General features: G+C 30.5%; 1 protein-coding gene across 2 annotated transcripts; it reads left to right on the top strand.

Moving 5' to 3' along the window:
* Positions 1-5,158: 5,158 nt before the first annotated feature.
* Positions 5,159-14,397, top strand: LOC118031955 (lysM domain receptor-like kinase 3). 2 transcript variants are annotated; one of them, XM_073407639.1, is made up of 11 exons: positions 5,159-6,147; positions 6,389-6,422; positions 6,730-6,794; positions 7,099-7,286; positions 8,507-8,596; positions 12,214-12,307; positions 12,394-12,545; positions 12,623-12,714; positions 13,560-13,698; positions 13,858-13,956; positions 14,044-14,397. In XM_073407639.1, the coding sequence occupies exons 1-11, from the start codon at positions 5,520-5,522 to the stop codon at positions 14,206-14,208; spliced, it is 1,746 nt and encodes a 581-aa protein (XP_073263740.1). In that variant the 5' UTR covers positions 5,159-5,519; the 3' UTR covers positions 14,209-14,397. The 2 variants fall into 2 exon arrangements, with proteins under 2 accessions (XP_073263740.1, XP_034892384.1); XM_035036493.2 differs by lacking the exon at positions 6,730-6,794 and adding an exon at positions 6,648-6,712.
* The last annotated feature ends 1,629 nt before the right edge of the window (positions 14,398-16,026 follow it).

The raw sequence follows: 16,026 nt of genomic DNA, 5'->3' as shown, positions 1-16,026 counted from the left end.
ACTGTAAAAAAAAAGAAAAAAGAAAGAAGTAATAATTAATCATGACTCCAAAAACTAGATGTAGACTAGTTAACACACTTTAAAAATATTGATATTGTAATATATATATATATATATATATAGAGAGAGAGAGAGAGAGTGCTAGCTTTTGTTAACCTAAAAATTTTTAACTTTGGTAATAAAATTATGATAACATCATATTGAAATAATTTAGGAATTCCAATTCCAACCAATGAAATTGTGAAATATAAAAATAAATAAATAAGGTATTTAATTTTAAAAAATATAATTTCAAAAAAATAAGGTTAAAATTTAGAACACACTAGATTCTTTTTCCGTGTTTTATCACAGGTCCAATTATTATTTTTAATTGTAAAACAATGTTGTTAACTTGTGTTTTGTAAAAAAAAAAAACGAGAAATAATAATTGATCATGACTCCAAAACTAGATGTAGACTAGACAACACATTTTAAAAATATTGATGTTGTAATATATATATATATATATATATATAATTTAAAAAATAAATTTTTAAAAAATAATTCGAGTATATCTAGATAAACATATCGAATTGACGAGATTACTTAATAAAAAACAAATAAAAAAATATAAAGGCTAATTCTTAACTAACTCATTAAATTAAACTTGTTATTTAAGTAATGAGATTGAGATAATTACAAAAAAAAATAAACTGAAAAAAAAAGTTATTTTAAAAAATAAATTCTTTGATTTTATTTAAATTAAATTTAAAAATAAATAGAGCAACGACTTTTAAAAAGGACCCAAGAATTTGGGCTAATCAACCAGCTCCTTAACCTCAAATGATGCCTATTAAATTGTTTTTTTTTTTTTCTTGACTCCACTTAGCCAATATTTTTTTTTTGTTTAAACTATCAGCCGACATGTTATCTGTACTCACAAATGATACATCACCTGTGGTTTGACAGTTAGGCACCTCGAGTGACTAGAAATTCAAGCCAATTATAGATTGACACAAGTCAAGAATCCCGATTCCAACCAATAAAATAATGAAGTGCAAAAATAAAAATAAAAATTCTAAAATATAATTTGAATAACTTAAGTAAATATACTGAACCTGACGTGATTTATGAGAACAAAATTATTTAATAAAAAATAAAAAAAAATTAGTTTTTAACTAGTTTAATATCAAAGTATAAAATTAAAAAAAATTAAATTATTTTTTTAAAAAAGCTAAGTTAATAAGCTAAATTTGTAATTTAAGTTATAAAATCGAGATAATTATATAAAAATTAAACCGAAAAAAATTATGTATTTTTATTTAAGTTTAGAGATAAAAAGAAAGAAAGAAAGAAAGAAGAGCCCCATTGTAATTAAAAAATAATAATTTTATTTGTGTATAATGCTTTTTAAAACCTGCTCCTCAACCTAAAGATGATGCCCATTAAACTATTCAAACTGTTCTTTTTTGCTTGGCTTCGCTGAGCATATATATATATATATATATATATATATATATATATATATATATATATATATATATATATATATATATATATTGTTTAAACTGTTAGACAACACATTATCTACACTAGCAAACAATACATCACATGTGGTTCGACTGTCAGGCACCTCGGGTGGCTAGAAAGTCAAACCAACGAAACTTTTGCAGGTCCTTTTTGAATTATTTTTTATTCAAAAATACACATAAAAAGAAATCATAGAAGCCTAAATAAACTCTTCCATGGCTCAAATTAGCAACTAATCATTTTATAAACCAAGAATTTATTTGAATCTAAAAACACTTTTTAAGCCAGATGAAGGTCAGTGACACCTAATTAAAAATCTTCTCATTAAAGGAATTTATTAACATTAAAATTAAAATTAATTATTTTATTGGCTGAAATCAGTGCTAGCTGATATTTTTTCTCTCCTTAATTCAAATGCATCAACTCTCTTTCTTAAACTTAATTATGGAAAACAATGAAAATAAAGTATTTTTTAAAAAAATATTAACTTTCAAAAACTAGAAAGATAAAAATATGTTTATAGAATAAAAATAAATTTTTTACGCTAATTTCTAAAGAGCCCATTAGTTATTATGTTTTTTTCACTTTGATTATTTTCTTTAAATTTTATTATTTCATATCGACTATTAATTTTGTAATTAAAGGATAAAAAAAAGTTTAATGACTAAAAATTAAATTCACTGTTATAATCCATAATAAATTATGAGACAAAGCATAATAAATTTGGCTGCAGTGATTGTATTAAGAAAAAAAATAAGACAAATATCAAACAATCAAGTTAAATACTTTAAGTCTTTTTATGAATATAACAACAAATATATTTAAATCCTTCCTAGATTTTCAAACATGAACCAACCATAGAAAACTTTTTATTTTCAATTAAATACAAATATAATATTTGTAATAAAAAATATTATAAAAAAACCCTTCAAAAAAGGACGACGATAAAATGACACAATACATAATATAATAAAAGGATGGTAAATTGTTTATTTAAGAATTTGTTTGACTCGGTCCCCTCCCTACCAAATAAATAACCTACAAAAATTATATGCACCAATACCTGGCTAGAGAACATGCTGCACCTTCCCAAGTCCAACACCGTCCCAGCCTGTCTCGGCCGTCGCGCAGGTGCCTTTTTTTGTTTTGTTTATTTTTTAATATAGTTTGTAGATCAAGTCCCGTTCAAAGCCTCAATTTTATATTTTAACTGGATTACTTGTATTAATTTTTTTTTAAAATCAAAACAATATTATTTTACTAAAAAAAAAATCAACAGGTTACAACATGATTTTAAATCAGCTCAACCTGCCAACTTAATCGGGTCGTACCAGGCCTCGGGTTAACCTACCGAGTCGGGCCGAACTTCAAAACTATGTTTTTTAGGGTTTATGAAGGTAAAACAAAAAATCATAAAAATAAAGATTATATAATTTAATTTCATCCATGATTATATATAAAGTCAAAATACTTAATTCAACAAAAAATATCCTTATACTTCTTTAATCATCACACGCATATATTGAAAGTACTTTATTAGTAATTTCTAAGCATATTATTATCTTACTTTAAACGAATTCTACCTACTAAAATTAAGAAGATAGACTAAATTTCATACAAGAAAAATATGTTTTGGTATTTATTATAACATAAAATATATGTCAATACTAATATGTAAATTAAAATATCTATCTCTAAATAAGAAAAGAGACTAAAACACCAATATAATTCTTTTAAAATTAATTAATCTTATTTTCCCAATATATGACTATATATTTCTACATCACATACTATAAATAATATAAAATAAGCTTCTTAAATTACCCCTAACCTATATAATATTCCATTGACACTTTAGCCATAATTAAAAGTTAAGAGCAATAAATTTACATAAAATTTTATTAAATACTTAAATCATTATTTTTATGTTATTTTTTTACTCGTTTTTATAATATTATATGAAGATTCCTTTAAACAAAATAATTTATAAAACTAATATTATATGAAGATTCCTTTAAACAAAATAATTTATAAAACATGGCTCTTGCCTTGGGCTAAAAACAGAAGGAAAGTGAGGCTTCCGGTTGATTTTGACCGACGTGAAGGCAGCCATAGAGTAACCTGTGGCTCTTGCCTTGGTTATTCTTTTGAACTTGCAATGTAATAGCAATTATAGTAGAAGAAGACATCTTAATTCTATAATATTAAAATATAAATATTAGTATATGACATGCAACTTTTTTATAGATTTATATTTCTCTGGAGTTTTTTTTAAAGAGTTTACAATTACATATTTTACTTATTATGAATAAAAAAAATTAAATTAAAACTAATAAATTACGAATTATAATATTTTTTATTCTGTATAATTGTTCCTAATATTAAAAATACTCCTTTAAATAAAATGATCACAAATATATAATATAATAGTAATTCTGATAAGATAAAAAATTCCAATTTTATAATATTGAAATATTAATATTTGTTAAATAATATATTTATTTTTGTTTATTTATTAAGGGTATAATAGTATTTTTAGTTTAACCTACATATAATCTCTTTGTATTTAGGTTAATTCAAGCACTTTAGAATAAACAGATTAACGAGAATTCCAATCCTTTTCTCTTTTATGTTTATATTTTGTTTGTGTTAATCTGGATTAATTTAATAATATTAATATATGAGGTCCAATGCTTTATTAAGTTTTATATCATTTGGATTTTTTCAAGAGTTTTATTTTATATATACTACTAGATATAAGTGATTAAAATTAAAAATGATTTTATATTATGATTTATTATATTTTAATTTTATATTTAATTATTTGTATTCTTATTATATAAGTAAACGAACTTTGCTTTTAAATAAAAAAAATGATAAATATATTTGTTTTTCAATTGAAATAACTACTAATGTGGGTTGCTTTAAATGGCTTGAGCTAATTAAAGAGTCAAGTTAAGAGGTTTTAAGGTTGATCTGCTAAGTTTAGTTTAATAATAATGTTAAATAGTTATTTTTTTAATTCCATCTTCTAATTTTTTTAGTTGAATTCTTTTTATTTTATTTTTTAATTTTATTCTTTAATATTTAATTAATTTTAAATTGTTTTTTATAATTTATTTAGGTTTTTTTCCAATAAAGTTATCATAATCTTAAATAAATATCATGATATTTATTTTTTATTTAATTTTACGAGTGTTTATTATTATTATTATTATATTATTAAGTAAAATAATTTTAAAAAACCGAAATTGTTAAACTTAATGAAACTCATGATTTAAATTGCATATTTAACATATTAAGCTATAAAATCAAGTTAATTTAATATATCATTATTTTAATATAAAAAACATATCATTTTAAATTTTTTTAAAGATAAACCAATTATTTAAATAACCTGAGGATCCATAAAGACAACTCAAATGCTGATTAATCTTCTCTCGTGTTTTTCAGCAAACTTTCTTTCCTCGTAAACATAAAAAACAAAATAAACAAGTGTATAATGGCACGTCTCTTCGACAGGAAAAAAAGAAAAGAAAAAGGAGAGTGGAACGAACCCGTTGTTTTATTTTATTTTATTTAAAAAAAAAAAAAGGTTTAGATGGCCAGATTTGACACTTAAATGAAAAGAAGAAAACATTTAGGCAAAGATTTGACAATTGACTTCGAGAGAGAGAGTCTTGGAACATGAAGAAATGGTAAACTCGCAGGCTTGGGCTGCGTTGCGTGTCCAATTACACAGAAGAGGTGAGAGAGCAAAGCAGCCATCGCGTTCTTCGCTCTCCAGCTCTTTCTGGAAGCTCAACGCAAGACCGGGTTTACTGAACACGACAACGTCGAGCATCAGCCACTAATTATCTCTTTTTAATAATCCATTAATTAATTGCTTAACTACCTTATCACCATTATCATCGACAACTAACCCCCCTCAAGTCAACCGTCAACAAATCTGAATCAGTTTCTCCGGTTCATCTTCCTCCTCCTGCTCTGAACAGGAAGTTCTCGAATCAATGAATCCCAAATTAGGATTTGGGTTTCTTCTTCTACTGTTACTCTGCTACTCAATCGACTCAAAATGCAGCAAAGGATGCGATTTGGCTCTAGCATCCTACTACGTTTGGCAAGGATCTAACCTTTCATTCATCGCCGAAGTTATGCAATCAAGCATCTTAAGACTAACAGATTTCGACACCATCCTCAGCTACAATCCTCAAGTACTAAGCAAAGACAGCCTCCCATCTTTCATCAGGATCAGCATCCCTTTCCCCTGCGACTGCATCAACGGTGAATTCCTCGGCCACTTCTTCACCTACACCGTCAGAAGTCAAGACACTTATGACAAGGTCGCCGATCCATACTATGCCAATTTGACCACGACTCAGTCGTTGAAAAACTTTAATAGCTACCCTGAGGTTAATATACCCGATAACGGAAAGCTTAATGTGAGTGTCAACTGTTCGTGTGGGGATAGCTCGGTTTCTAAGGATTACGGCTTGTTTATGACATACCCGCTCCGACCCGAAGATACTTTGGCGTCGATTGCCAATCAGACCAATCTCACGCAGTCGCTGCTGCAGCGTTATAATGTTGGTTTCGATTTTAATCAAGGGAGTGGTGTGGTTTATATTCCGGCCAAAGGTATTTTGTTATTTTTAGAAAGAGTTTGATAGATAATGTTTTTGTTTTGATAATTAGTTGGAGTGATTTAATTAGTTCAGAAAATACACACTAATTATTGGGATATTTGTTTGGAGAATTATGTTAGAGAATTCGTGATGTTATGGTAGGGATTGCCCCGTTTGTTAAATTCTAAAGATATTTGTTTTTAGCTGTTTGAAGCTATGAACTTGCCTTACCATATCTTTTTCTTTATTTACAGATACAAATGGTAGCTACCGGCCCTTGAACTCGAGGTAACTTTCTGTACTTAGACTGTATTCTAAATTTTTTTGTTCATTTTTGGATGTTACAATTACTAAATGTTTGTAATTTCCTTCCCTTTTCATTTTCCCCTTTTGCAGCACAGGTGCTTTGGGCTTCTTTGCGTGTCGATTTTTTGATATTTGGGCGTGGATGTAATATGCTATCATGCAAACTTCTTGCTATTTTGAACTGATGTTGTACTTTCCTATAACCAGGAATAGCAGGTGGCGTTGTTGCTGGCATATGCATAGCAGCAGTAGCCGTGGCACTGTTGTTGGCAGTTTTTATATATGCGAGATTTTACCGAAAGAAGAAGGTGAAGGAGGCAATAATGCTGTCACTCTCTCCACAAATTGTTCAAGGTTTTTCTATCACTATCCCTGTCCTCTATTTATGATTGAAGAGTTCTCAATGATCACTGGTTTGAACAGATTTCTCTTGCACTATTTCTTCCATAGAGAACACTAGGATGGTTCTTTTTCAATGTTTCTTTTTCTGAGGACCATGACCATCATGGTCCAATTCATGGTTAATTCTTTTTCATTGAGTGAACGCATTGAAATGTAATCATCTCATCTTACCACCTCTAGATTCTCTTCTACTTCTGGAGAAAGTGAAATCATGTAGATGACTAAACATGTTAAATGTTCCTCTGTCTTGGTTCAGTACCTGGAAGTGACTCCAATAAACCTGTGGATGCGACTGGGTCCCAAGGTCTTACAGGTATAACCGTGGACAAGTCTGTGGAGTTCTCTTATGAAGAACTTGCTAAGGCCACTGATGACTTTAGTCTGGCAAATAAGATTGGTCAAGGAGGCTTTGGGGCTGTATACTATGCAGAACTGAGAGGCGAGGTCTGTAATTACTGTAATCTTTAATTATTTATGATCCCCATTGTTAAAGTAATCGTAAAACATCATGCATTTTCCTGTGAGGTATTGAATGTTAGTTATTGAGTTTGAGTTAGTTTGGCACCTTTGCTGAGCTTTTAAAGATAAGAGCAGGTGCCTGATCTTTTTTTCCTGTTTTATATTGGAAGGTAGTTGTAATCTAGCATCCTACTACATAGCAATGGATCTCACATAAAACAGCCATGCAGATCCATCTATAGTAGAAGGCCATTTATAGTTTTGTTATTGAGGACAAGATTATTCAGCATATTTTGAGTTTAGGATAATGTTACTTTGCCGCTTTTATATTAAACGCATGATGTGAACTGATAACACTTTGATTTGTTAATTTGAACACGTCATATCATATGCTTTTACCTGCTCTAGATAGATTTATGTTAGTAGAGCATAGCAGTTCTAGAGCCACCTTCAAATAAGCTCTGTGAAGCCTAGTCATTAGTTAATTAGAACTGGGAATCCAAGTTATAGAAATGAATGAAAAGTATTCTACTGAGTGAATGGGACAGGTGGGTGAGCAACTACATTAACTGGTAGCATCTGCTTAGGTTGAATTGAAATAGTGGTTGCTGCACCTACATTTTTTAGCAACCTTTGTGTTTTTAAGGATTGAGGTCCATACCTTATCTTTTCTTGAATTATGTCAGCATAAAGAGTGAGCGGAATTTTGTCAAAAATGAATATCTGAACTGACTAAAGTGAAAACTTTCAGATCATTTGTTTCAGTTTTGGTTTAATTTGGAAGGAAAATATATAGTCTCAAATGCTGCTGTTCTGTTGCCTTTGGTGAAGAACTAAAATGACCAAACAAACTTAGTGATATCAATTGAAATTTATTTATTTTTAGTCAGTTTATAGTTCATATATAACATAAAAATGGGTTGGAAAATCTAAAGAGCCTTAAAGTGATGTACCTCTACTAAAGAACCTTAATCAATGTGTCATGCATTTTTTAATCGATGTCTATTTTTCAAAATTTGACTGGATGGAATTGATTCAATTCAATTTGCATTCAGCTTTCTAGCATTTGGAAATTTTTTAATGAAAAAAGATAAGACATTTTCCAACTGAACTGACCAAAACTGCGGTGCCTGCAAATGTTTTATATATTTTCCATGTGTGTATTTCTATTCTAAAATTTATATTTGTGACTTGTTATTATGCAGAAAGCTGCCATTAAGAAGATGGACATGCAAGCATCAAAAGAATTCTTTGCTGAGCTCAAGGTTTTAACACATGTTCACCACCTAAACCTGGTAATGTGCTCATCTTTTTGCAATAACAAGAAATATAGATTGTGCTTATAGACAAAAATAGATGATAGCATCTTTGCTTTACTTGAGAGAAGGTTTGAACTTTGACTTGAAGAACCAAAGTTATATGCAATTGATCACCCCCACCTTATGTTTATAAAGAGACATGAACGATAAGTATAAATCATAACAAAGTTGATTAATCATTCGAAGAGTTTATAAGTTCAATCAAGAACTTAATGTGAGAATCAATCAACCACACAGAAAAAAGCACACAATCTGCAGCAACCTTAGATAAAAACTCATCAACTAACAGGTTAGACATGTACCCAATTTAAATAAAACTCAAACTAATTAAAATAAAGTTTAAAATATTAAAAATAAATAAAACAATAGTCTAAGATTATTTTTCACCATTTGCCACATATGATAGTGAAAGTTACTAAGAGAAATAATACCTGATGCCTTGTAAAATAAGAATTAATTTCTGAATCATTAATTCTTCTTGTTTTATATGGAATCCTTATAAAATAACTAACTCAAAGGCTGCCTTTTGACTGAGCCCATTGAACTCCTCTTGAATCCACTTTGTTTTAGGCCTTAGAATAGATCCAATTGACACTCTTAATGGATCATTTGATGTCGTAGCCAAGATCGCATCATCCCCTATCTCCTCAAAAGAATTCAACCTCGAATCATCACCTACATCAAACAAAGAAAGATTAGAAACTTTGAATAAAGCACTAACATTATACTCACCTTGTAGACTCACTTTGTAGGCATTGACTTCTTCAAGGAATATTTTTGCATGGTAACCATGGCCTCACATTGTTGTGTTATCATTTCAGCTTTACTTTTCCTTTTTAATTTCAATTCATCTTCATAAACCTGTCTAGGTGACAATGATGCAAGTTTGCATGCCCTTTCATCCTTCTCAAGAGAATATCTATTTTTAAATCCATTATATTTGGTCTTCCTATCAAATTGTCAAGGTCTCCCTAACAATAAATGAGTAGCATGCATAGGAACCGCATCACACAAAACCTCATCCTTATACTTTCCAATCAAAAAAGAAATCAAAACCTATTTACTCATTATAACTTTACCACATTCATTCAACCATTGAAGCTTATAAGGTGTATCATGCTTAACAGTGTTTAGAATCAATTTCTTAGCAAGTATAGTACTAACAACATTAGCACAACTTTAATCATCAATAATCATGCTAGACACTTTGTTACTAATGTGACATCTTGTATGGAAGATCTCTTTTTGTTGTTCCTTTACTAATTTCACAGCAACTTTTTGATCATCAGCCTTTGAAAACTTCATTTCTTTATCTTCAAAATTATTGTCCACACTATCATCATTCATTGTAGCTTTAATACTAGGCATTTCAACTTCCTTTTCCTTACAACTAGGAATTCTTTATCTACCAATCATCTCACCAAACTTAATCATTAACACCTCCATCATAGCTTTCATTCTATCCTATATTTCTTCCACAGTTCTCATCTTTTTTTTGTTCAATACTTATTTAAGACATTGTATATATTGGAAATACAGGGTAGTAGCAAATAAAAAAAATAATTATTTTTTCTCACACAAACCTCTTGTTTATGCTCACAATAAAATTCACTTCTCTCGTCTTTTAGATAATTTATTAGGTTTTTCACTCTAATGGACTTGCTACGTCTTTTACCACACTATTCTCGTATTTTGGTTCTTAAAAGTAACTTAATAACTTATTAAACAATTAACCGAACTATGCAATGATTTATTTTATATTTAACCACTTAATTTTCAATAATTATTCAAACTTTCAAAACAAAATTTGAGGACAAATTTACGAGTAACAATGTAAATTTGTGCGAATATAATGATGAAACATGAAATACAAGCAAGAATTATTATTAAGAAACAACGAAAACTATGAAATTCAAGAAAATAAAGAAATCGATGCAAGAAATCAAGAAACTAAAGAAATTGATACAAGATAATTTTATACTACTCAAATTTGCAAGAAATCAATCAAGATCACCAAGAATTTCCAAGACAAGTTTTGGCTAAACCCTAGTTCATGCAAGATAAAAAATTCTGAATTGCTTCTCTAAAAGTCCTTTCAAGATTTGTGATTTTGATTCTTTTTTATTTTAATAGGTGTCGAGTTTTTCAAGTCCAAAGATAAACACAATTTGTTGTTTGTATGCAATTTTTTTCCGGCATCTTCAAGACTTTTTTATCTTTTCCTATCAAAAACCGATTCTCTTCTTCCTTATTTTTTTAATCAAGATTCCATCGAAACACCACAAAGATTAATCAACACTCAATCTTTCTTTTTTTTGGTAATAGCTGAAACCCTAGAGAGAAAGAAACAAAAAAAAAAAAACAAGAAACAAACCCTAGATATAGTAAGATCTAAAGAAAACCCTAGAATTACTTATAACAATCTGATACCAAATTGATATGGAATTGTCCTTTAGATTGTTAATTTGAGGTTTGAAAAAAAGTTTGCAACTTGACCCAACAAGTACCTTCCCTTGAAAAACCAAATTTATATGTAGTTGATCACCCCCACCCTACGCCTATAAATGAGGTACGAATGAGAAGTATAAATCACAATGAAGTTGATCAATCCTTTGAAGAGTTTACAATTTCAATTAAGAACTTAGTGTGAGAATCACTCAATCACACAGAGAGAAAAAATCACACAATTTACGGCAATTTTAGATAAAAATTCATCATCTTAATAAAAATCTTTACATAAGAGTATTTCTATGTAAACCCTAAAACTAATGGGTCAGACATGCACTTAATTTAAATAAAACCCGAACTAATTAAAATTAAGTTTAAAATAAAAAAAATTAAAAAAAAGTCTTAAGATTATTTTTCACCATTTTGCCACATATGATAGTAAAAAATATCCAATAGAAATAATTGTTGAAGAATCATTGTTGAACAAAAGCATGATGCCTTGTAAAATAAGAATTAATTTCTAACCAATTAATTCTTGTTTGCTATGGAATCCCTCTAAAATAAGCAACCGAAAAGCTGCCACATAAATTCTCAATAGCATTAAGGATTCCTTGTAGTGAATGGAATCCATAACTCTTAAGGAAACAATGTATTTTTTATTTTCACACTTTGTTGGCAGATTCTAGACCCAACTTTAAACATGTTGTTCTCTTTCATCTCGATGAATCAGAAGACCTACCATATATTGTTGGAAAGGTACAAATGTCAAGTTCTTAACCTAATTGGAATCGCATTCAAACTTCTCCTGTAGCTTTAGATATGACCTGAAGAGTAGACAAAGGTCCAGCCTTACAGATTTGAACATTTTTAACCCAAGCCTCTTGACTTAACTCATTAAAATTCTCTTGAATCCATTTTGTTTTAGGCCTTAAAATAAATCCAATAGACATTCCTAATGGATCCTTTGATGTGGTAGTCAGGAGCCAGGATCACATCATGCATTTGCACTTGAAAGTGTATCTGGACACTCGAGTTGATGGCTTTGTAAAATTTTGAAGTTTTTCTCTTATATATAAATTGTGATGCACTAAATAATGTTTGCATGTATTCTATGCACTAAATAGTACTATCTACATTTAATACAGGTCCGATTGATAGGATATTGTGTTGAGGGTTCTCTTTTCCTTGTCTACGAATTTATTGAAAATGGAAACTTAAGCCAACATTTGCGTGGCTCTGGTGAGACTGCATGTCCATTTTGAACATTGTTTCTGGTGGTAACAGACACATTGAATGGCAGTGATAAAAGTGTTGCTTGTTTGCAGAGAAGGATCCATTGCCATGGTCTACAAGAGTGCAAATTGCCCTTGATTCAGCTAGAGGCCTTGAATACATCCATGAGCATACTGTCCCTGTTTATATTCATCGTGATATTAAATCGGCAAACATACTGATCGACAAGAACTTCCGGGGAAAGGTTGGATTGATTTTTGTCATGATGGTGTTCCATTTCAAGCTTTTTTTCGCATATTTGTATTAAACTTTCTGATACAGGTTGCAGATTTTGGATTAACAAAACTAACTGAGGTTGGAGGTGCATCACTCCCTACACGTCTTGTGGGTACATTTGGATACATGCCGCCAGAGTAAGACATTTTCTTTTCTAACAATTCTATAAGAAGATAAGAACTTTGGAATGGGTTTCAGATAGGATCCTGTTTAGCCTAACAACTGGCTGGTCTCAATTTCTTAGCATCTTTTTCTTGTCTATAACTGTTTGGACAAAGAGCCCAAACTCTGTGTCAGAGCAAAAGAAGTGTTTATGAGCTGTGTGATTTTACCCTTTTCTTACCTGCATAATTGTGGATGTCATTGTTAGGAACATCTGATAGATTTTTGAATTAGGGTCAGTAAATGGCGCGGTAGGTGGCTCTAAAAATATTCTAATGGAAGGCTATTGAGAATTTTGTGTTGCTTCTATTACCCATCTACATTGATGGCATAAACCTCCCTGTGAAATCCAAAGTTTTCCAAATCCTTTGTTACCAGGCAGGGAGGGGTTTGGGATGGGAGGTTGATCTCCCAGTTTATAAATTCATGACCCAGAACGAGGAAAAAAAGAGAATATAAAAAAAAGAAAGGATGTCAGGCATGAAATCAGTGCAGCAAAAAATGAGTGAGTTGTATGTCGGACTCTGACTATGATGCAAAATAGTTGTTTTTGTTGTGGGAAGACACGTTTGTGTAGCACTGCTGCAGCTAGGTAAGATTTTTGGGTTGCATGATCATAATTATAAATCTAAGGATTTTAGAAGTATATCTGATGAAGTCCCTAAAGTTTGAAAATGAAAATTTAATGTCATGTTTAGTTTCTGAGAATAGATGTGAGTGTATTTTATGCATCTAGCAGGACAAGGGACAAAAACTTAAATGAGAGCATTTCTTTATTTTTTATGAAACATGGATTGACATTTCCCATGATTCTGTGCAGATATGCTCAATATGGTGATGTTTCTCCGAAAGTAGATGTTTACGCACTCGGGGTTGTCCTCTATGAACTTATTTCTGCTAAAGAAGCTATCATCAAGACAAATGATTCTAGTGCTGAATCAAGGGGCCTTGTTGCTTTGGTTAATTTTCTGCCATTCCTCTTTATATCTAGTAATTTCTGGATGCTAATACATGTACTTAATTTACTGTAGTTCGAGCTCTGCTGAAGCTTGACTCAGTGCTGAACCATCCAGAAAGCACCCACAAGCTGACCTTTTGTGTTTTACTCCATTCTACAGTTTGAGGATGTTCTTAATCAGCCTGATCCTAGGGAAGACCTTCGCAAAGTAGTTGATCCAAGGCTCGGAGAAGACTATCCACTCGATTCAGTTCGCAAGGTAAACAAACAAACTTCTTTTGGAAATACACATAAAGATCCTGTTTTTGCAGTCTAAATCTGAGCTGTGTGCCTGTTTTGGTTCCAGATGGCCCAGCTTGGCAAGGCATGCACCCAAGAGAATCCTCAGCTGCGGCCGAGTATGAGATCCATTGTGGTTGCTTTAATGACTCTTTCATCCGCCACGGAGGATTGGGATGTTGGCGCCTTCTATGAAAATCAAGCTCTTGTCAATCTAATGTCAGGAAGATAGAAGGCAAGGTCATCACATATTATGAAATGATTATGCGAATACACCAAAATCTTTTCGTGTAGATGTATACATATATCGTTAATCTGTAAATTTGATAGTTGGAAATTGATCTGGAGGGAATATAAATTGTAGCATTAATCATTTGATGAATGCATAAAATTCCGAATAATATATTTTTTTTGGTTGAAATCTGAAAGACCTGCTCGTTCATCAACTTGAGGGTTTAGGGTTAATCACCCAGTTAAGAAAAAGCAAAGGAAGCCTCGGCTTGCTTTGCTATCCAATCAGCCACTGAATTGGCTTAGCTTCTGCTTTATTGGTATCTGCTGCAATTAGAAAATCTTTCAGCGTTAACAATCGCTAGAATCGAAGGATCTACGGAGAAGGACAGAAGGCAAGGATGTCAAAGTTAAGATTTTAGTATGAAATAGATAGTTGTCACGTGCTTCTCCGTGAAAGAGAATTGAAAAAATAATGAGAATTGAAATACGATTGCCATAGAAAGTCACTGTTTTAAATCTCGGTTCTTCTGAAAGGTTTTAGGCGACCGGTGAAATTCATCTCGTCTAATATGATCAAAAACTCGAGTTTACCGTGTTGAGGGATGTGATTCAGTGATGAAAGAGACTTGTTTTCTTTCATTGTACATGGATTTGAATCTTATTGTGCATGTTTGTCACTTCTGCAGTGCCTTGCATGCTCATTGGGCTTGCAGGATGTTCAGTGGATCCTGGGGATTAGTTGTGGTGCGCACAAGTTGGCTCGGACACCTCGGGTTACCAAAAAAAACTCGAGTTTACTAATATCCTGGTTAACCCGAGGTAAATCTAGTAAAGATGGGATCAAGATTTGTTGAATATTTTTTTTTTCAAAATAATATTTTTTTTTTTTTTTATAAAACAAAAGGATATAGTTGACTTGGGTGGACTCGGGTCCATCCACTCGACCCATAGCCCGGTACTCTCCCAGATTGATTCTCCGGTAGGCATAAAAATAATGAGAAGAACCAAGAAGTTCAAGTCCTAATAAATCAAATATGGAATAATAAAAAAACATTAAGGATAAAAAAAATACAATTAAGAGAATAAAAACCTCATTTGAAGGGGAAAAAAAAACGGAGAGGACAATATGAGAATTTGAATTCAAGGGAAAAATTAAAAAAAAAATTAACAAATGAATCCAAAATAAAAATCAAGAGAATAAGAACCAAATTAAATATATATATATATATATATATATGATCATGGATCTAAGAATGAAATTGAAAACAATTTAAAATTTGATAAAGGACTAAAAATCAAAACATTGAGGGTCAAACCTTAAATATCATCAAATTTTAAATTGAAGGGCAAAATTAAAAAGAAAAATTAAATTAATAAAAGAATCTAAAATAGAAATCAAAATCAAAAGAATGTGGATTAAATATGAGGAAAAAAAATAAGATCAGGGATCAAATGATGAAATTGAAAAGAAATTAAAATTTGATAAAGGAGCTAAGAATCTAAATTAGAAATTAAAACATTGATGGTTAAACCTGAAACATCATATAATAAGAGGACAAATATAATATAAAAATAAAATATTAAATGATGAAATTAAAAAAAAAAATTGATACAATAAAAAAAATGAGACCAAATGTGATAAAATTAACAAATAACACAATTTTCTAATTTTTTTGCAAGGGTAACATATTTTTTAAGGTTGAAGAAAGAAAATAAAAGGAAAAGAAAAATTATTATCAAAGCTCTATTGTGCATGGAGCAGCTGCAGGTATCTCACCACCGTGAAAAGGGTGAAGAGACACATGAATGCAACCCT

The sequence above is a fragment of the Populus alba genome, chromosome 2, assembly GCF_005239225.2.
Source record: "Populus alba chromosome 2, ASM523922v2, whole genome shotgun sequence".
In the NCBI taxonomy this organism is placed as follows: Eukaryota; Viridiplantae; Streptophyta; class Magnoliopsida; order Malpighiales; family Salicaceae; genus Populus; species Populus alba.
Note: the sequence above shows the minus strand (reverse complement) of the source record. Positions and strands in the feature narration are given on the sequence as shown.